Here is a 20,836-nt window from a genome sequence, read left to right on the forward strand (position 1 = left end):
GCGGATTGAAATATCTGGGTGTGGTGCTTTCAGAGGTACCGACCATAGCCTGGGAACGTAATCTAGCATGGGAGCGAGTTTGCGCAGACATTAAGTCCTGGTCACGTATGCCCCTGACACTTTATGGTAGATCGGCCATTTTCAAAATGGTGGCACTCCCCCAACTTCTATAACAGCTGCAGAACCACCCGTACCCGATCCAGCCTATATGGTTCCAGCTAGTGAATTCTGTGCTGGGGCAGTTTCTATGGGAAGGGGGAAAGGTGCGCGTGGCCGTACGCACATGCTTCTTATCCACCTATTGTGGAGGTCTGGCCTCTTCGGACCTTCTTTCTTATTACCAGGCCTCGCATCTGCTGGTCCTCATGAGTAGTGGTATGGCGACAGGGGGACCCGGCGCATGCACTGGAACGCTACCTAATGGGAAATCATTATCTGCACACACTGCTGTACTCAGCGCTGCTCCGTAACACGCTCCCATCGGCCACACGGGTAGTTTTCATGGCATGGAGGCAGGCGCTGCGGCGCATGGGCTGGTGGAATGTCTTGACCCGGGAGACTCCACTATGGAACAATGGGCGACTGCCCCAACTGGTGACCCTGCCGGGGTTTTGGGGATGGGACGCCGTGGGCATCTCCACTCTGGGGGACGTATTGAGGGACACAACACTTCAGTCATTCCGCGATTTGCAGGAGGAGTTTCATATGCCCCAGACACAATTCTATCGCTACTTACAGCTGCGTCATGCACTGTCCCCTAGTCTGCGGGCCTGGAGTCGGTGCCCGAAATTAGCCCTGTCGAAGCAAAACTCTTTATGGGGAATCTGCCAGACAAAAAGATCTCTCGCATTTATCGATCATTGGTCACTCACTGCTCCCACACACTTCAGAAGCTCCGGGGGGACTCAGAGGCAGATGTGGGTGGGCTGGAGGAGGAGGATTGGAAGGCGGCCCTGGCAGCTCCGCGGGGGCAGCCATAGCAGCACAGCTCCGTCTAATCCAGTTTAAATACCTCCACAGGGTCTACTATAGTAGGGCTCGCTTGTGGCGGGCGGGGATGATTGCGTCCCCGGAGTGTCTCAGCTGTAGTCAGGCAGAGGACACATTTATCCACAAGGTATGGCACTGCACATCGCTGGATCGTTTCTGGAGGGGGGGTGTTCGCATGTCTGTCTGAGGTCCTGGGCTGGGAGCTCACACGCACGCCGCAGCTTGCGCTGCTCAATGTCATGGGTGGTGTAGGTGGCAACATCTATAAGCGACATCTACTATGTCTAGGCCTCACGTTAGCTAAGCGGGATATTGCTAGGGCATGGAAGGCGACGAGAGCCCCCTCAGTGGCTGCCTAGAAAAATGGTCTAGATTTTTGCATGGGTCTGGAGCAACCTATATTTGTGGCCAGGGGGTGCCCGCGCAAACACTACAAAATATGGCTGCAATGGGCGGAGTATCGGGGCCTCTGGCTTGAGCCCCCGGTTACAGAGGAATCTCTGATACCAGAATGATGCGATTGGGCCGATGCAAGGGGAGAGAGGGAGGGAGCTGGGTGGGTGTGGGTGTTTGGACTTGGACATTTGGCTGCTTAACTTCTCCGACTCTTCTTTTGTCTTGTTTCAGTTTTCTTTGTCTTGTCCCTGATGAAGCAAAAACATCCCAGCACCTTGCAGAAGCCGGATATGACACTTACGTACATGACGCCCTGGAACTGGTAGGAACAGCTAATTCCTCAGTCTGCTATTGCTATGTGCTTGACAGAGCATGGGTCTGCAGACAAAACCAAGAGGAGCAGTGGTCTGGGTAGGCCATACTAGTGGGTAGCATTAATTGCTTAGGTGATACCAAGATGGGTGTTGTTTTTTGCGGTCCTTGACGCCAGGTGTTGTGTGTCTGTGCCAGACAAAAGTGTAGAGTGGGTGGTTGTGTCAACTCTTTCTCCATATTCTTTGATCTTGCAGTTTCAGGAGTGCTGCAGTAACGTGGGTTCCTGGGGCTGGCCTCAGACCCCACAGCCTTTGGACACCTGCATCCCAGAAGCAGAATTCTATGAAGGTCACTTCCTCAACGTGCTATTTGACAGAATGGCAGGAATTTTGGATCAGGTATATAAGAGAAAGTAAAATGTATATGTTTGGTGGTCCCTAACTTTCTAGCTGCTCTAAACGGACCGTTATCGCGTGCGAAGGGTAAACACCTTTGACAGACAGTTTATTTGGGAATGTTTATGGCATGGTGGTTATTGCAATATCTTCCATATATGCACAGGAGGGAGTTTGAGGTTAATGGCAGAAATATATGTTCGAGGCATATGAGCTGTAGATTGTATACTTATACATAGATCGCCATCTGGTTTTGGGCTCGGATGTTTGCAAAATATGTTTATCCATGATAAAGCTCACTTGGAGGGAAGAAACGCATTGGCTGGGCTGGATTTTTGTATATGAAGAATAAAAGTCTTTTGAAGAGTTAACATTATGGCTCTCGTATCTACAAATTGAATTAACAACTTTCCATCTTGACGGACTGAATGATGATTAATTTAATGATCGTATAATTGAAGGACTCAAGTGCTAAATTGATATTTTGTAGCGCTCCCTGCATTGTTCAGAATTGCTCCATAGAATGATTCATGATATGTAGCAAAATGAAAGATATCAAATGTCCTTGGTGTTCTGAAAAAGGAGTTGAAAAATGTCAAACATATTCCTACATTGGATTATTATAGATTCTCATGCTTGATTCAATTCCCATTCCCTCTGTAACATTAAAGTAGTAGAATGGGTAGAACATGCCTGAACGGCCTTAAAACAGTGCTGCTTTCTTTGTACATGTCAGTTATACAAAACCCAATTACCCTGTGAAAACTGAGTTGATAATAAAAAAAGCAAAAACACTTTTTGGAGGATTGCGATTTACAGAATGTTAAACTCAATTATAGTATTATTAAGGTATTAACTACAACAAAAATCTCAAAGTGTATCTAATCTTCACTATCATGCTCATTCACAAATTGTGCAGATTTATGTAGTGGTAAGGTAGGAATTATACATTAAAACTTGAGCATGATTATAATGTGTTCTCATTTATTAGAAAATTAAATCTTTAATCCAGTTCATCAGACATTGTGGACCGGTACACCTAAAAACACCAAACCCAAACCACACAAATATTGTAAAAACTGTGTGTTGGCAGTGATATTGGTGCTGTATCATTCGTCCGACCGATTGTCAGCTGGATGTGTCCCTAGTTCCATCTTCTGCACCGAATATAGAGCCTTGTCCTTTATGTGCACACATCTTCTCTGTAGGAGAGATGGTGAGATGGGTTGTCCAGGTTTAGGTTTGGCCCGTCTCTCATCCTGCCTTCAATTCTTATTGAGCTCTCCTGCCTGTGCTATCCATCCCTTTTTTTCCTGCACTTATCATCCATCCTTTGCTTGCCCATCCTTTCTTCCTGGCCTCCACTAGTCATCTCACTTGGAGGTGTTGGGGATGCCTGCACTCACCAATCAGTATTTCTTGTCCATGAATGTTGGTTAATGTCACTTCATGTGTGTGAAGTGCAGGTATTTCTCTGCTGTGTCCCAGACTTTTGGTAGCACTGCAAGGTGCCACCATTTCAATATTTTAATACATTTATATTTTTGCAGCCTTACGAGCTGAACCTACAGGTGACGTCAGTCCTGTCTAAGCTGGCAATCTTTCCCCATCCTCACATGCATGAGTACCTGCTGGACCCCTATACCAACCTGGCTCCTGGCTGCAGGTCTCTCTTCTCCGTGTTGGTCAGGGTAAGTGGCATGATGTCCCACACTAATCTCTGTATCGGTACCAACTGGCAAGCTTAAAAATCTTATTACATTAAAAATGTTAAAGGTTGGAACATGTCTAGAAAAATTGAGAGGTTTAATATGTTATCAATGCATATGAAAGACTTGAGACTGACTCTACCCCACAATGTTGGCCTTTCAGGGGCATGCCCTGTGAAAAAAATCTCCTGTTATTATTATTATTATTATAATATTATTAGGTTGTGAACTCTTTTACTTGACTAATCTAGAACCAACATTTCTCAAAGTACAGTTCATACGCTTTCGGGATCACATATCCCTAATTTGGATGTCAGTGATAGATTGCTCAGGAGGTTACAAATCTACTTTGACCCATTTTCTTGCACCCAGAAAAATGTAACATCTTTGCATGTTGGAATGCCAGATTAAAATTAAATTTGAGAAGCTGAATTTTTAATGCCATATGACTTTGTAGTTGAGTTATTAGACCACTGTAAACGTAGGTGCAAACATTGATAATTTCATGGTGGACAAATGCGTAAAACAGTTCATTTACTGAAAATACAAAATTTAAAAAAACTATAATAAAAGGGATGTATTTGTATTCATCCAAAATTGCAATATTGATGACAGCAAATTATGTACATCATTGTGCAAACACTTTTTTAAAACAAATGTACTCGATCACCCAACATTCATAAAACTTACCAACAAAAATAGCTTGTGTTTGTATTAAAATCTAATCTCGCCATATATCGTAGGGTCCAAGTCACATAAAAATCAGCTGAATTGAAATCGAGCTGTTAAAATATTCCGAAAATATCTAAGATTTGTATATGGCAAACTTACTCTTGCTGCCTAAACAAATCTCTAGGGATTTTATTGTCAAGAAGAAAACAATCCAATTTAATTTCACAATAATTTAACAATAACAACTAGGATAATTTCATAATTGCCACCACCCAAAACCTTTTGGAGCACACTCAGTAATTGTAACATCTGATCTTAACTTCTGTATCAACATTAATGCCACTGATAGGGTGAAGCATTTTTTGCACCACTTATGGTGCATCTGAACATAATTTAATGCCTGATGTTTTTTTTGTAAATTTGCCTACCCTACATCCAAAATTAGTATTCTCCATTGATGAATTTGAAGATGGCATCGCCAAAAGCAAAACTCCAAATCCCCAGGGCCGCATGAGGTACCTTTTAGATGTGGTTAAATGTAACACAGAACTCTGGGCACCACTTTTGACTATTGTATCCAATAATCTGTCAGCCAATAACCTTTCGAGGTCCTGGTCTTTCAACGATTGTGCCTTATTTTAAGAAGGAAAATAGAACAAAACTAAGTTCTACCGTCCCATTTCTCTGATCGACACCTCAGTAAAGATTTTGGTTAGGATCATCTTTAGCAGGATCCAAGATTGGTCTGGTGAGAACAAAATACTGCAACCTAGCAAAATATGGTTTTATGGGGCTTCTGGGTACAGTAAAGCAGTGCCTTAATGTTCACCTCATTTTTGAGAATTATACTGTTAGGTGCAGCCCACTAAACCTAGCATATCTGAAAGAGACATGTTAGTGATAGATTCCTTACCTTAGAATATCCCCAGGCGTCAGACTGGATCCGGATTTTTTTGCGTAGCAGTACCCTTGCGCATTGGTAGGCGTCGTCTGCGGCTCCGCGTCCGTCGTCGGCGCCGTGATGACGTCGTCGGAGTACTTAGACGCCGCCTCCGCGTGCTGACGTCAGTTCTTCTTTTTTCCGCGCCAGCAAGCGCAGATCTGGAAAAAGCAGTACTTCTGGTCACTTTTTGACTAACTTTTTGGATCATTTTGATCATTTTTTCGAAGTCGAACGACTCCGATCGGTGCCATAGGGATGCCTGGATCTAAGCACTGCGAGGATTGCGACCGCACGATGTCGGTCATGGATCCTCACCGTCGGTGTCTACTCTGTCTCGGCGTCGACCACGACGACAAGACCTGCCCCGACTGCCGGGCCCTGTCTTCGAAAGCCAGGCGGGAGTGGTCCCGCAGGCGACTCGAACTCCAGCAGTCGGCCCCGCGCCGCGAGAGGTCCCGGTCCCAAGGAAGGTCGAGGGGTCGGAGCCACCACAGCTCCGAGAGTCGGCACCACTCCTCCGGGTCAAAGTCGTCGTCAGGTAAGAAACACAAGAAGTCGAAGAGGCGTCATCGCTCTTCTGACTCTCCTCGACGCTCGCGCGACGCGGCCGGGGGTTCGGGTGGCACCGCCCACGCGGCTCCGTCGGAGTCGCGGGTGCCACGTCCAGCTCCACACCTCCGGTCCCTGGGCGAGACGCGACGCCGGAGGAGATCGAGCGCTTCCTCATGGCCATGAGGTCCCTCTCTCCTCCGACGGGCTCCGCTGTGCCTTCGGGCCCAGCGGACCCGTCTGGGACCCCTAGCGGGTCGGGAGCTTCGGCCAGACGCCGTCGAGTGCTTCGGCCCCGAGGCTGCCGGCGCCTTCGGGCCCGGCGCCTTCGGGCCCCACGGTCCCAACGCCGCCAGTGCCTTTGGGCCCGGCGCCGCAGGACCCCACTGGACCCGCTTCGGGATCCGGGTCGTCGCCAGTGGACCTTACGACCCCCCCCAGCATCGGTCCGTCAGGTGTCACCTCCGGCGCCGTCCTCGGGCGGCGCCGTCCCCGATGCCTCCCTCGCTCCGGTTCCGGCCTCGGAACGGCGCCGCTGGGCGCCGCTTTCGACGCCGCTTGGGGAGTTTAGCTTCTATGAACCGGCCTTATCATTTGAAGACCCTGACTATCAGGGGATGGGTGACGAGGAGTATTGGGAGGGGTCTGAGGAACCTCTGACCCGAGAGTGTCAGTCTCAAGAGGACTGGACAGGTGGACTTGGGGGATGCCAGTGGTCTGGACACCTCACCAGACACTGGTTTTGTCTCACCTCCTACTGTGGCTTCGGAGGAGGGGGCAACCTACAGTGTGGTGTTGATGAGGGCAGCCAAGGCCTTGGGCCTTGAGCTCCCCGTCGCGGCCGTGAGGACTAACCTCCTCACTGAGGTCCTTAAACCGCAGTCATGCTCGACAGAGCCTCTGCTGCCGTTTAATGAGGCCTTGTCCGACGTTCTTTTGGGCACTTGGTCCAGGCCCAGTACGGGTTCGCACGTAGATAGGAACGTGGCCAGACGCCACCTCCCGGCCCTGAGCGACCCAGGTTTCCTGTCCACCCACCCCACCCCGAGAGCCTGGTCATCCAGGCATCCATTTCCCAAGAGGTACGAGCAGTACGGTAAAAAGATCTTCTCCTCCCTTAGTCTGGGACTGCGGTCTTCCAACACCGCATGCCTCTTGGGCCGCTACACCCACTCTCTGTGGCATCCGGTTGCGGAAGTGCTGCCAGAGTGTCCGTTGGAGGTACGGGCCAAACTCGGCCAAGCCCTTGTGGAGGGCCGGGATGCAGCCAAATATTCTATCCGGTGTGGCCTGGATACCACCGACTCACTAGGTAGAGCGATGGCAACGACGGTGGCGAATAGACGCCACGCCTGGTTGAGGTCCGCCAACTTTTCGGCCGATGTCCAAAACACACTTATGGACATGCCGTTTGATGGCCGTCGCCTTTTTGGCGACAAGGCAGACCATGCGCTTGAGCGCTTTAAGGTCTCCAGGGCTACGGCCAAGTCCTTGGGCCTCTCGGCCCCGCGCCAGCAAACGGGTGCCTTTCGCTCCTTTTGTGGCCAAGGAAGGGGCGCCCCCACATGTGCTGCCAGCCACACGCCGCAGACTAAGATCCAGCGCGGTGGCGGCCGTGGAAATCGCCTTGGAGACGGTCGGGGACAACGGCGAGGCCAGTCCACACCCTCCCCCGCAGCATCCGCCTCTAAACCCTCCTAGTCCGTGCTTTTCGGCCCACGTGACGCCAGTGGGGGGCAGGGTTCGCCATCACCACTCTCACTGGCGCACTGTCACTTCGGACAGGTGGGTGCTGCAGATCGTCCAAAGGGGCTACTCCCTCCCCTTCAAGACGACCCCCCAAGCCATGCCACCGCAACACCACTGCGTATCAGGGGATCATTTGCGGCTTCTGCAGGAGGAAGTTTCGGCCCTCTTGGCCAAGGGGGCCATCGAGCATGTTCCTGGGCCAGAAGTAGGACGTGGTTGCTACTCCCACTACTTTCTGGCACCCAAGAAGGGCAAAGGGGGCCTACGCCCTATCTTGGACCTACGGAACGTCAACGGCTTCCTCCGGAAGGAGAAGTTCAAGATGCTGACTCTGGCTCAGGTCTTAGCTGCCCTGGACCCAGAAGACTGGATGGTAGCGTTGGACTTGCAGGACGCTTATTTCCACATCCCCGTCCTTCCGGCCCACCGGCGTTACCTGCGGTTCACGGTATGCCACGAGCACTTTTAGTTTACCATACTCCCCTTCGGCCTTACCAGCGCCCCATAGGTGTTCACGAAGGTGATGGCGGTGGTCGCAGCTCATCTGCGCAGGTTAGGGGTTTCAGTCTTCCCCTACCTCGACGACTGGTTGTTGAAGGCGGGCTCGCCCCAGACAGTCGTCAGCCACCTCCAGAAGACGGCAGACCTCTTGCACCAGCTGGGGTTCTCCATCAATGTGCCGAAGTCACACCTGTGCCCCTCTCAAAAGCTCCTTTTCATCGGAGCGGTTCTCGACTCGGCGCAGTTTCGGGTGTACCCGCCCGAACAGCGGGTTCGGGATATACAGGCTCTGATTCCAATCTTTCAGCCTTTATCCCGAGTTTCGGTCAGGTTGACGCTGCGGCTTCTGGGGCTGATGGCTTCCTGCATCCTTCTGGTGCGTCACGCCCGTTGGCGGATGCGGGCTCTGCAGTGGGACCTGAAGTTTCAGTGGGCCCAGCATCAGGGCAACCTGTCCGACCATGTCCTGATCTCGGAGGGCACTGCGAGACAGTTGCAGTGGTGGCTCACGGACCGCGATTGGGTCAGCGGCAGATCCCTTTCCCTTCCCCAACTGGAGCACGTAGTTGTGACGGACGCGTCCCTCCAGGGCTGGGGAGGCCACATGGGAGAGGCGGAGATCAGAGGCCTCTGGTCTCCGGCGGAGCCCCAGCTCCATATCAACCTTTTGGAGCTGAGGGCGATTCGTCTAGCACTGAAGGCATTCCTCCCCTCTGTCCGAGGGAGTGTAGTGCAGGTGTTCACGGACAACACCACTGCCATGTGGTACTGCAACAAACAGGGCGGAGTGGGGTCGTGAACCCTCTGCCAAGAGGCTCTGCGCCTTTGACAGTGGCTGGAACATCAGGGTGTGACCCTGGTGGTTCAACACCTGGCAGGTTCTCTGAACGCCAGGGCGGACGAACTCAGCCGCCGGTGCATGATGGATCACGAATGGCGTCTGAACTCGGACGTGGCGCAAGGCGTCTTTCAGCAGTGGGGAGAGCCTTGGTTAGATCTATTTGCCACCGAAGAGAACGCGCAATGTCATCAGTTTTGCGCGTTGGAATTTCCAAGCGGCACTCGCTCGGAGACGCTTTTCGTCGCGAGTGGAGTTGCGGTCTGTTGTACGCCTTTCCGCCTATACCCCTTCTGCCCGGAGTGCTGAAGAAGATCAAGCGCGACCGGGCACAAGTCATCCTTGTGGCTCCGGAATGGACACGAAGGTACTGGTATCCCAAGCTACTCAGTATGTCAGTCGATCCCCCGGTTCGTCTGCCTCTTCAGGAGGACCTTCTGTCGCAGCAGCAGGGGACGGTCCTCCACCCGAACCTGTCTGGTCTCCACCTCCATGCTTGGAGATTGAGCGGCGACAGTTGAGGCCATTTGACTTGCCTCCTGAAGTCTGTAACATCATTCTGGCAGCCAGGCGTCCCTCCACAAAGTCGGTATACGCCTGCAGGTGGAACAGATTTGTGGCATGGTGCACAGCAAAGGCTGTGGATCCTCTCTCTGCACCTCTTTCTGAGGTTCTTCTCTTTCTTCTTTCTCTTGCCCAGCAGGGCTCTGCTCTGGGCACTATCAAGGGCTACCTTTCTGCCCTTTCAGCCTTTTTAAGGCTGCCTGATCAACCTTCTTTGTTCAAGTCCCCTATTGTTAATCGATTCCTGAAAGGCATCACACATACGTTCCCTCCTGTTCCCTTTGTGATGCCTCAGTGGGACTTGAACTTGGTTCTTACTTTTCTGATGTGCGCTCCCTTTGAGCCACTTCACAACTGTCCTCTCCGTCTTCTTACTTTGAAGACTGCCTTCCTGGTAGCCATCACCTCTGCCAGGAGAGTGAGTGAGCTCCAGGCTCTGTCCTGTAAACCTCCTTTCCTTTCGGTCCATCCGGACAAGGTTGTGTTGCGAACAAGGCCCTCTTTCCTGCCCAAGGTAGTCACAGCCTTCCACATCGGGCAATCCATCACCTTGCCCACCTTCTTTCCGCCTCCGCATCCCTCGAGAGAGGAAGAGAAGCTCCACCGTCTGGACCCAAAACGTGCGCTCTCTTACTATCTAGATCGCACACGCCAGTTCCGGGTGGATGACCAACTCTTTGTTGGTTACGTGAACGCCAAGAAGGGAAAGGCGGTACACAAGCGGACCATCTCGCGGTGGATCATCTTGTGTATCCAGGCGTGCTACTCCTTGGCTAAGAAGGAACCCCCTGTTGGATTGAGGGCTCATTTCACTCGGACCACGGCGACTGCCACTGCCCTGGGCCGAGGATTGCTCTTGCAGGACATTTGCCAGGCAGCTACGTGGGCCTCGCTGCACACGTTTGCAAGACACTATTGCCTAGACAGCGAAGTCCGGAGGGATGGCTTCTTTGGCCGTTCCGTCCTCCAGGACTTTCTGGTGTGATTATTGGTTCGCAGACCCACCACCGTGGTTGGTATTGCTGGGGTATCTATTCTAAGGTAAGGAATTTATCACTAACGTGTCTCTTTCAGATGCACAAGTTACTACTTGTGTAACGATATATCTGTAAGAGACATTAGTTAGTGATAGATTCCTTACCGACCCACCCATCCTCCCCATTCTGCGAACCGATATCTAGGGTTAACGTCATCCCCTTTCAGGGCCCTAGTTTCAAGGCACCAGTGTTGGTTTTTAGCATAGCTCTGCGTTTCTGGCGCGGAAAAGCTGTGTCTAAGAACTGACGTCAGCACGTGGAGGCGGCGTCTAAGTACTCCGACGACGTCATCACGGCGCCCACGACGCCGACAACGGACGCGGAGCCGCAGACGACGCCTACCGACGCGCAAGGGTACTGCTACGCAAAAATTTCTGGATCCAGTCTGACGCCTGGGGATATTCTAAGGTAAGGAATCTATCACTAACTAATGTCTCTTACAGATATATCGTTAAACAAGTAGTAACTTGTGCTTATGGACCTATTAACAGCATTCGATTGAGTGAACCGTAGTAAGCTACGGAGGGTGTTGGGGTGTATGGGGCTGGATGTTGCCCTAGTTCATTTTTTGCATTCATTACATGAGCATCTGAGGGTTAGGGGCGGTTTGGCCAAGTTAAGGAACTCTAAAGTCTTGAACATAGAACGCGGAAGGGCTGTGTGATTGCACCATTGCTGATTATTTTACATATCAATAATCTGACTCCATTTCTCTTGGATGCCATTATGTGCTGAAAATAGGCTGTGCAACCTTTCCCGCATTAATTACGCTGATGGTGTGGTTCTCATTGCAAGATTTCCCATTTCATTTCAGAGGCTGGTGGACTCATTCGTCTAATTTATGACCAACCTGAATTTGACCACAAATTTTTGTAAATCTCTCATTATGGTGTGTGGTCTTAAACACACAATGTGCCCTCTGTAGTTTGTGATGGAAAGCAACTAGTGTGCATACTTTCCCTCATCTGTGTGTTTGTTCGACTGTTCAGGTTCTGCCTGTACTCTGAAGCTATCGAGGGCAGGTGGGGCTCTCCTGAATCTCCCATGGCCAGTAGGTCGTACGACTTTGTCCCCCCTTATTACCATTTAAAATGATCAGTGTGTTCCTATCGCTCATTAAGGCAGTATGTTCCTATCGCTTGGAGTCTGGGCTATTCCACCTGTCATCCCTTACAGGTTGAGAAGAACGCTATATGTAGGCCACTTCTGTGCCAGACCCCCGCTAGTGAACTTGGTCTTCCCTTCTTGATGATTGCATTAAATTGGCCGCTATTCTATTGTTGGTATCAGTTTGGGCCAACCCTGCAGCTTTATACAAAAAACAAAAGAGGGACCCTGAACCAGTACCTAAGAAAAGGGTAAAGGAGGGGAAAAACCCACCAGGGAAGTAAATATAAGCAACAACATGAAAGGGTGGTTCCCAAAAATCAAACGGACCAGTAGGTTCCGAAATTAACAATTGCCCACAGAAAAGCTGATAATCTTTTACTTTATTTTATTTTCATTTTTACTTATACAAAATTCATAATATCAGTGAATCATACAACATATATAATAAATATAGCGTAAGCCCAGAACTCAAAGGAACATTAAAAACATTTCTACAGACTCATTCATTCAAGCAAAAAAATCACAGTCATACTCATACAGCAGAACATTCATATAACTACCAACAACTAAGCAGAAAACACCCAGACTCTCATCAGTCAGACAGAAAAAAGCGCCGACGCGCGTTTCGGAAATGCCACAGTGGGGAATTCCTTCATCAGGGTGCCAGTCTTTTAGTTTATGACAGCCATCCAGGTCCTTCAAGGCTTTCAAAATGAATAGAGGAATCCCAATTTCAAAACTTTCTGGGCAAACAGCTTCTTAGTACAGCATATCAGTAGCGAAGGGCTCGACAGAGTCCAACTAGACACCAAAGGTCACAGAGAGGAAGTAATTTGCATACAAATCAGGGGTGTGGAATTTATTGAAATATGTACTTGTCCATGGGACAAGTACCCTCATAAATCTACTTGTCCTGTAACAAAATCCACTTGTCCCTTTGGTGCCATGTAGTGCACTGTCAAATAATGGCTGCAATCTCTTTGTATAAGAGCTCTGATAATAGCCTCTCTGGTTATGTCAGGCTAATACTATAGAAGGATTTGAATTTTGGAGGTTTTCACCAGCTCTTCTCTAATCTTTTCCCATACTGAGAAAGGTCGGAAATTTACCCCTGACAACAGCAGAAGTAAAGTTTCTTCCAGGGCTGGGAAAAATGTGGTTTGAGAAAAAGTGAACTTGTAAACACTCAACAGATTTCCGCTGGGGCATATTCATATTTGCTCATGCTAAGATGCAATTCACAAATATTTTCTAGGACTACGGTTTTCTGGCCTACTTAAGGAATTCATGTGGATTCATGAAAAACGTAAATCTCCTTTAATACAAGGACATATATCATGGGTGCACTTTCGTGACTTTAACCTTTGAGCCCCTAATGAAATTTGAGTTAACCAAGACCTTTTGTTTTGATTGAAATGCTATCTCTTCCTATCTGTGAGCTGGCTTCATTGTGTGTGACAGCATTCTGCTCTTTTACAAAGTAGTTTTGTTCAGTGCCAGGAATTTCTATGGCAATGTGGCCTTTATGAGACCAAATACTAGCTGTCTAGTAAGAACTCGCTGGCAAACAGCACCACGCCTACCTGATAATCCCATGGTAGAGAAAGGAGCACAATGTAGGCCAAGTGAGTAATCAGAACATTTAAATACCCCCCACGTTGATTCAAAGTTCTTATGACACCAAGCAAGCGAAAAAAAGTAATTGGAATCCTCTCCACAATAGCTCTCTTGCCTCTTCCATCTAAGCAACTATCCATTCATCCTTTCACCCACTGATATCTAGCATTTCACCTTTACATTGGCACCCATTCATTCTTTAATCCATTACCTTTCACTAATCTGTTCATCAATCTGTTCATCTGTCTCTCGATCCACTCATCCATATCCAAACCTACCCATTCATCTCCAAACCTATCCATTTCAACCATCCATCCTTTCGCTCATCCATACACCCTCCCTTTCACTCCATCTATATACCCTTCCATTCACTTCATATATCCACCCTCCCTTTCACTCATCCTTCCACCCACCCTTCGACCCACCCTTCGACCCATCCATCAATCCATCCATTTATCCTTTACATTCACCCATCCTTTCGCTCTCTAATCCTTACACCCTGTAACCCATCCACTCATTCACCCTTTCCTTCATTATAACATCCTTTGTCCATCCACCATCCCGGTCACTCATTCATGCATCCATCCATCCAACTAGCCAGTCACACTTCTACTCACTCATCCTTTCACCCACACATCCATTCATCCTTTCAAATTAATTACAAGTCTTTGTCTGCCGAGCTGCAGACAGAAGAGGCCCATCAGAGCTCCACCACCTCTACTGTAGCTGCTAAAGCCTATCCAGCCATCTCCAAACCTATCGATCCAACTGATCCATCCCGCCTTCCTTTCACTCATCCATCCATCCTTTCACCCCACACATCCTCCTGTTCACTCCTATTCATCCATCCTTTCACTCATCCCTCCATCCATCCACCCCATCCATCCTCCTTTTCACTCATCTATCCACCTACCCTTTCACTTCATCCATTTATGCTTTCCCTCATCCATCCACCCTTTCACCCATCCATCTTCCGTTTCGCTCATATATCCATCCACCCTTTCACTAATCCCTCCATCCACCTTTACACTCAACTCTCCACCCACCAACCCATCCGTCAACCCTTCCACCCAGCCACCCACCCATCCATCCATCCCTCAACCCAGTTAGCTATCTATTCATCTACTCTCTCACCCATTAATCCACCCTTTCAGTAAGTCGTCCATCCTTTCACTCATCAATCCAGTTTCAACCTATCCATTCACTCACGCATCCCTTCATTCACCCTTGCTCTTTTCCTCCCATTCGCACACATCAACTTACATCAATCCACTCATTCATCCATCTTTCCATTCATCCATCTTTCCATTCACCCTTTCACTCCACTCATTCATCCATCTATCCATCCAGCCTTTCAATCATTCATCCATGCATCCATCGATTCACCCTTTCACTCATTAATGTATGCATCAATCATCCACTCTTGCACGTATTCATCCATGCATCTATACATCTACCCTTTCACGTATTCATACATGCACCTATCCATCCACTCATTCATCCATGCACCTATCCATCCACCCTGTCACTCATTCATCCATTTATGTATTTAAAAATCCACCCTTACGCTCCACTCATTCATCCATCCATCCAGCCTTTCACTCATTCATCCATGCATCTATCCATTCACCCATTCACTCATTAATGTATGCATCTATCATCCACTCTTGCACGTATTCATCCATGCATCTGTATATCCACCCTTTCACTCATTCATCCATGCATCTATCCATTCACCCATTCACTCATTAATGTATACATCTATCATCCACTCTTGCACGTATTCATCCATGCATCTGTGTATCCACCCTTTCACTCATTCATACATGCATCTATTCATCCACCCTTTCGCTCACTCACCCACCCACCCTTTCAAGTCCATTATGGGCCTTTGTCTGCGGACCAGCAGACTGAAGAGGCCCATCAAAAAGTTCACAGCTGCTGTAGTTTCTACAGCAGTCTGTTCACAATGCCCCTGGTGCAGGCACAAAGTGACATGAGAGGCCTAGTGCAAGGACAGAATTGGGGGTGGCCTTAGGCCTGCATGAAAGCCCATGGGGAAACTAATGAGCTTTAATGTAAGCCCTCGATGTGTAAGATATGAGAGGCCAAGGGGAGCGGGTCAGAGATGTCAGAGAGGGCCGCTAAGGGGGGTGGGGTGGGGAGAGCAGGTTCAGGCACCGGGTGTAACATAAGGTGTACAGGAAAGGCAAAGTGCAAAGGAGGGGGTGCATGGGAAGGGAAAGCAAAGTGAGTTAAAGATGAGGCCCAGGAGTGGAGCAGAGAACACAAGGCAGGGGTCATACAGTTCAAGTCAGAGCAAGGGGCCAAGAGGCAGATAAGGCAGCCTCTTACATGGGGCCTGGAAGCTACACCATCACAAGCTATTTCCAACTTCAAGCTCTGCTTTATTATTTTGTTGTTCTGTTCTGGGGAAATTAAAGTGCAGGCCCCAGCTTTTGCATTCACCCTTTCACTGCCAATAAACTGCTCAGAGCATCTTATTAACTGGCTGTGACCTACAGGGTTGAACAGCTGTGTATCGGATTACCATAAAACTGCCTACTTGTCCTTTGGACAAAATACAAATTAAAACCTCTTGCCCTCCTAAGAAATCTAGATGTCTCGGGCGTCGGGAGATAGGAATTCCCCACCCCTGCAAATGTAGATCTCTATAGTTTTTAATTTGTTGAATTTAAAGTGTAGCAAGAAAAACGTCCGCCTCCGTTCCTTTATTGAGCATCGCAGAATGACGGTATGTTTGGAAAAAGCTTTCCTAAAGGATCTTTTGTTAGTTCAGAATACGGTGTAAAATAGGTTCGGCCGCTTCAATGATTTAGTCTAGGAAAACAGCGTGCAGGCATCTTTAAAACTAGGCATGTAGTGACACGAGGATCGAGATGTCGGCCGCATAGGACAGGCTCCGTACCGAAAACGAAACTGTCAAGGCCCGGCTAAGAATATATTACATGAGCCATCGGTTCAACTACTCAAAACAAAACCGAAAGCCATTGATTCAAAAACGAAACCGAAACTGCTGCAAACAGTCTTCGGGTCGAAAAGCTTGAACCCATCGGAGTCGACGAAGAAAAAAGGTGTTGACGACCCTGCGGGGTCTAAAGTAAAGAGTGTTGAACCGAAGATCGGTACGCTGAAGTCCACCATTAATACCAACCACGTTGAACCGAAGAAGTCGACGTCGACGGACAGCGACACAAACAAGGGACTCCAGTCTCGGAAGGTTCTTGATCCGAAGCATCAAGTCGACAGGTCACAGCTCGTCAAAGGCCTCTAGTCGAAATCCAAAGGCGCCTCGAAGGACCACGTCGAGTCGAGGCAGAAGAGCGCGCCTCCGACGCCATAAGCACCGAAGTCGACGCAGGGCCAAAAACTTATTGGCGAAAAGGCAAAGTCGGTCGGGCCTACATCGACGCCGGGCCCCGAAGAAGGTCAGTCTGTCTAAAGACACTATGCCACCGATAAAATTCGGACTGCCCCCGACTGCACGCCCCAAGGCGCTCGATCCGAAACCTGGGGTCGAAACACCCAGACAGGTGTCATTGGGAAAAAGGAGTCATCCTCTAGAAGAGGACGTTATGTACCAAGAGCCCTCATATGATGACCAGTCGAAGCTACATATCGACTCTGAATCTCCGAATCTGGTAGACTTACTATTTATCAAAGGAAGATCAGGTCGGAAAATCCTCTGGAATCGTACAAAATTCCACTCAAGAAGAAAAGGGATTTGCAACATCACCTGTCCTTTTTGAGACTGTGAGGTACCATGCCCAGGGCACTTCTGCATACTCACCCACACCCACTACTGAGGATATGGGGTATGACGATGATGAACAATGTAATTACCCTACAGACACGGATCAGGATGACCAGACTCAAGCCTGGACAGACCCTGCTGACCAGGGGGAGTCACAGACTATTCCTGATACTCCCTCTTATCCTGTTAAAACTTCGCCAACAGAAGATACAGCTGCGTTCAACGCTTTAATTGAAAGGGCAGCACAAAATCATGATGTAGACATGCATGCTGACCCAGTTGAAGAGGACTTCCTGTTTGACACTTTCTCCACTTCAGAGAAATCTGTTAAAACTTTGCCAATGCTAAAAGGTGTCCTTAAACACGCAGGGGACATTTTCAAAGAAACCACTAGAGCAAGGCTTATTAATCCAAGAATTGAAAGAAAATACAGACCGGCGCCTGTGGACCCTACATATATTAAGGGACAGCTGCCGTTAGACTCTTTGGTGGTCTCAAATGCTCGTAAGCGCGCCAACTCACAAACTACGAGTGATGCTCCTCCTCCAGACAAAGAATCTAAAGTATTAGAAGCTTCTGGGAAAAGGGTGGCTGCTCAAGCAGCTAATATCTGGAGAATTTCTAATACACAGGCCCTATTAGCCAGATATGATAGGGCGCATTACGACACTCTAGAGCAACTGCTACAACATTTGCCTGAGGCCTACAAGGAGGGAGCAGAGATGCTAATCCAGGAGGGGAAACTCATATCCAAGGCATCCATTAAATGTGCGCTAGACGCAGCAGACACCGCAGCCAGGGCCATCAACACAAGTGTCATGCTCAGGAGACATGCTTGGTTGCGCATCTCTGGGTTCAAACCTGAGATTCAAACCACATTACTAAATCAGCCTGTGAACCCTGATTTTTTTATTTGGTCCTGATGTGGACACAATCTTAGAAAAGATAAAAAAAGACAGCCAAGTCTATGGGTGCCTTGCAGTCCCAACAGTTCAGAGGAGGTTCCTTTCGTCGCTCCAGTAACAGAGGAGCTACACGAGGCCAGGCATCACAACAGATTTCATACAATAAAGGGAGCACGCAGACTACCTATAATAAAAATAATAGAGGTGGATACCGTGGCAACAGCAGCAAAGGCAGAGGACGAGGAAATAACAACATCAGATCCTCCGCCAATACTAAACAGTGACGCCTTGTCACTGCCCCCGGACCATGTAACACCGGCCGGGGGCGATTACAACAGTTCCTGCCAGTCTGGGAGAGCATTACCACAGACAGGTGGGTGAGACAACTTATTCAGTACGGCTATTGCTAGAGCTAACTTCCACTCCACCCAACATACCCCCAAGACACCGTCCTATGTCTGCAGAGCACATAGACTTATTGCAGCAAGAAGTTGTCAGCATGCTGCAAATAGGGGCCATAGAACTCGTCCCCATACAGGAACAGGGTACAGGGGTATACTCGCTGTACTTCTTAATCCCCAAAAAGGACGGGTCTCTCAGGCCAATACTGGATCTCAGGCCCCTAAACCAATACATCTTATCAGAACATTTTCACATGCTCACTCTACAACAGGTTCTGCCATTGCTCACTCAGGGAGACTTCCTCGCAACAGTAGACCTAAAAGACGCGTACTTCCACAGACCAATACATCCTGCACACAGGAAGTATCTCAGGTTTACCATACAAAATCGGCACTACCAGTTCAAGGTACTACCTTTCGGGGTGACAACAGTGCCTAGCGACAGTGGCGGAGCACCTGAGGAGAAACCATGTCCACGTCTACCCCTATCTGGACGACTGGCTCATCCAAGCAAAGTCAGTCCAGCAATGTGCCAGCCACATATCTTGCACTGTTCACCTCCTGCACAGCCTCGGATTCTCATTAAACTATGCAAAGTCTCATCTCCAACCCGCTCACGTACAACAGTACCTAGGAGCGACGATAGACACTCTGGTAGCAAAGGCACAGCCAAACTCAGCAAGAATCAACAGTATTCAATTACTGATTCAGAGATTCAGACCCCAACACTCGCTCCCAGCACGGGTGTTTATGCAGTTGATAGTCCCTCACGCGAGACTACACATGCGTCCGCTTCAGGAGTGCTTAGCACGCCAGAGGAACCAGGCTCAAGGACAATTAAAAGACCTAGTGTTGGTGACCGGTCGCGCATACAACTCTCTGCATTCATGGAACCCACACAACCTTTGTAGGGGACGACCGTTCCAAGAGCCTGTACCACAAATAGTGCTGACGACGGACGCATCTCTCCTGGGCTGGGGAGAACATGTCCTCCATTACACAGTGCAGGGACTATGGACGACACAGCAAAAGAAGATGCACATCAACCTGCTGGAACTGATGGCAATCTTCATGGCGATGAAGGCGTTCAAGGTACATTTGTGCAACAAAGTCGTGTTGATCCGGACGGACAACATGACTGCCATGTACTACATACAGAAGCAGGGAGGGACACACTCTCCACAGTTGTCACATCTAGCGCAAAGCATGTGGAAGTGGGCCATTCAGAGGAACATATTCCTCATGGCGGAACACCTCCCAGGCAGGGACAACCAGATGGCGGATCTGCTCAGCAGACACAGCCACCAGATGCACGAGTGGGAGATACATCCCTCCGTGCTACAACCGTACTTCCAGCAGTGGGGTCACCCAGAGATAGACCTGTTCGCCACAAGGGAAAACTCAAAATGCCAAAGCTTCGCCGCCAGGTTTCCACATCCGCAGTCTCACGGCAATGCGATATGGATGAACTGGTCAGGCAGGTTTGCGTACGCTTTTCCCCCAGCCCCGCTCATACCACTAGTGGCACGCAAACTGCGACAACACTCCATGACACTCATCCTAGTTGCTCCAACGTGGGCGAGGCAACCGTGGTACACCACGTTCCTAGAACTTTCTGTGGTGCCTCATCAAAGGCTGCGATTAACACCCAGTCTTTTAACGCAGAGCCATGGAGACATTCAGCATCCAGATCCGCAACAGGTGAACCTTGCGATCTGGCTCCTAAGGTCATAGAGTTTGGTTACCTGAACTTGCCTCCTGACTGTATGAATATTATCAAAGAGGCAAGAAGACCTACAACCAGAGCATGCTATGCGGCGAAGTGGAAACGATTTGTCATCTATTGTACCAATAATGACATAAATCAGCTAGATGCATCTACTCAAAACATCATATGTTACCTGTTACATTTACATAGATGCAATCTAGCCTACAGTTCCATACGTATACATTTAGCTGCGGTGGCAGCTTATCTTCAGAACAGGCAACACCTTTTATTCTTCAGAGTACCGGCTATTAAAGCTTTTATGGAGGGACTCAAACGAGTGATTCCTCCAAGACACCCACCTTCACCTGTCTGGAACCTGAACGTGGTTCTAACCAGACTGATGGGACCACCTTTTGAACCTCTACACTCGTGTGAGATACAATTCCTAACGTGGAAAGTGGCTTTCTTAGTGGTGATTACATCACTTAGAAGAGTTAGTGAGCTACAAGCCCTAACTATTCAGGAGCCATTCATACAAATCCATGCAAATAGGATAGTGCTACGTACAAACCCTAAATTTGTGCCAAAGGTGGTATCCCAGTTTCACATCAATCAGACTATCCAATTGCCAGTGTTCTTCCCAAATCCAGATTCAGTTGCAG

General features: G+C 48.9%; 1 protein-coding gene across 1 annotated transcript in view; it reads left to right on the forward strand.

The window, feature by feature from the left end:
- FHIP2B (FHF complex subunit HOOK interacting protein 2B) overlaps positions 1 to 20,836 on the forward strand; it is a 174,973-nt gene that overhangs the window by 115,400 nt on the left and 38,737 nt on the right. Inside the window, exons 13-15 of the mRNA XM_086943678.1 lie at positions 1,618 to 1,708; positions 1,956 to 2,099; positions 3,647 to 3,787. Of these exons, the coding sequence (XP_086799804.1) occupies positions 1,618 to 1,708; positions 1,956 to 2,099; positions 3,647 to 3,787 (376 nt within the window). The remainder of the gene's footprint in view (positions 1 to 1,617; positions 1,709 to 1,955; positions 2,100 to 3,646; positions 3,788 to 20,836) is intronic.

This window comes from Lissotriton vulgaris, chromosome 11 (genome assembly GCF_964263255.1).
Source record: "Lissotriton vulgaris chromosome 11, aLisVul1.2, whole genome shotgun sequence".
NCBI classification, from domain to species: domain Eukaryota; kingdom Metazoa; phylum Chordata; class Amphibia; order Caudata; family Salamandridae; genus Lissotriton; species Lissotriton vulgaris.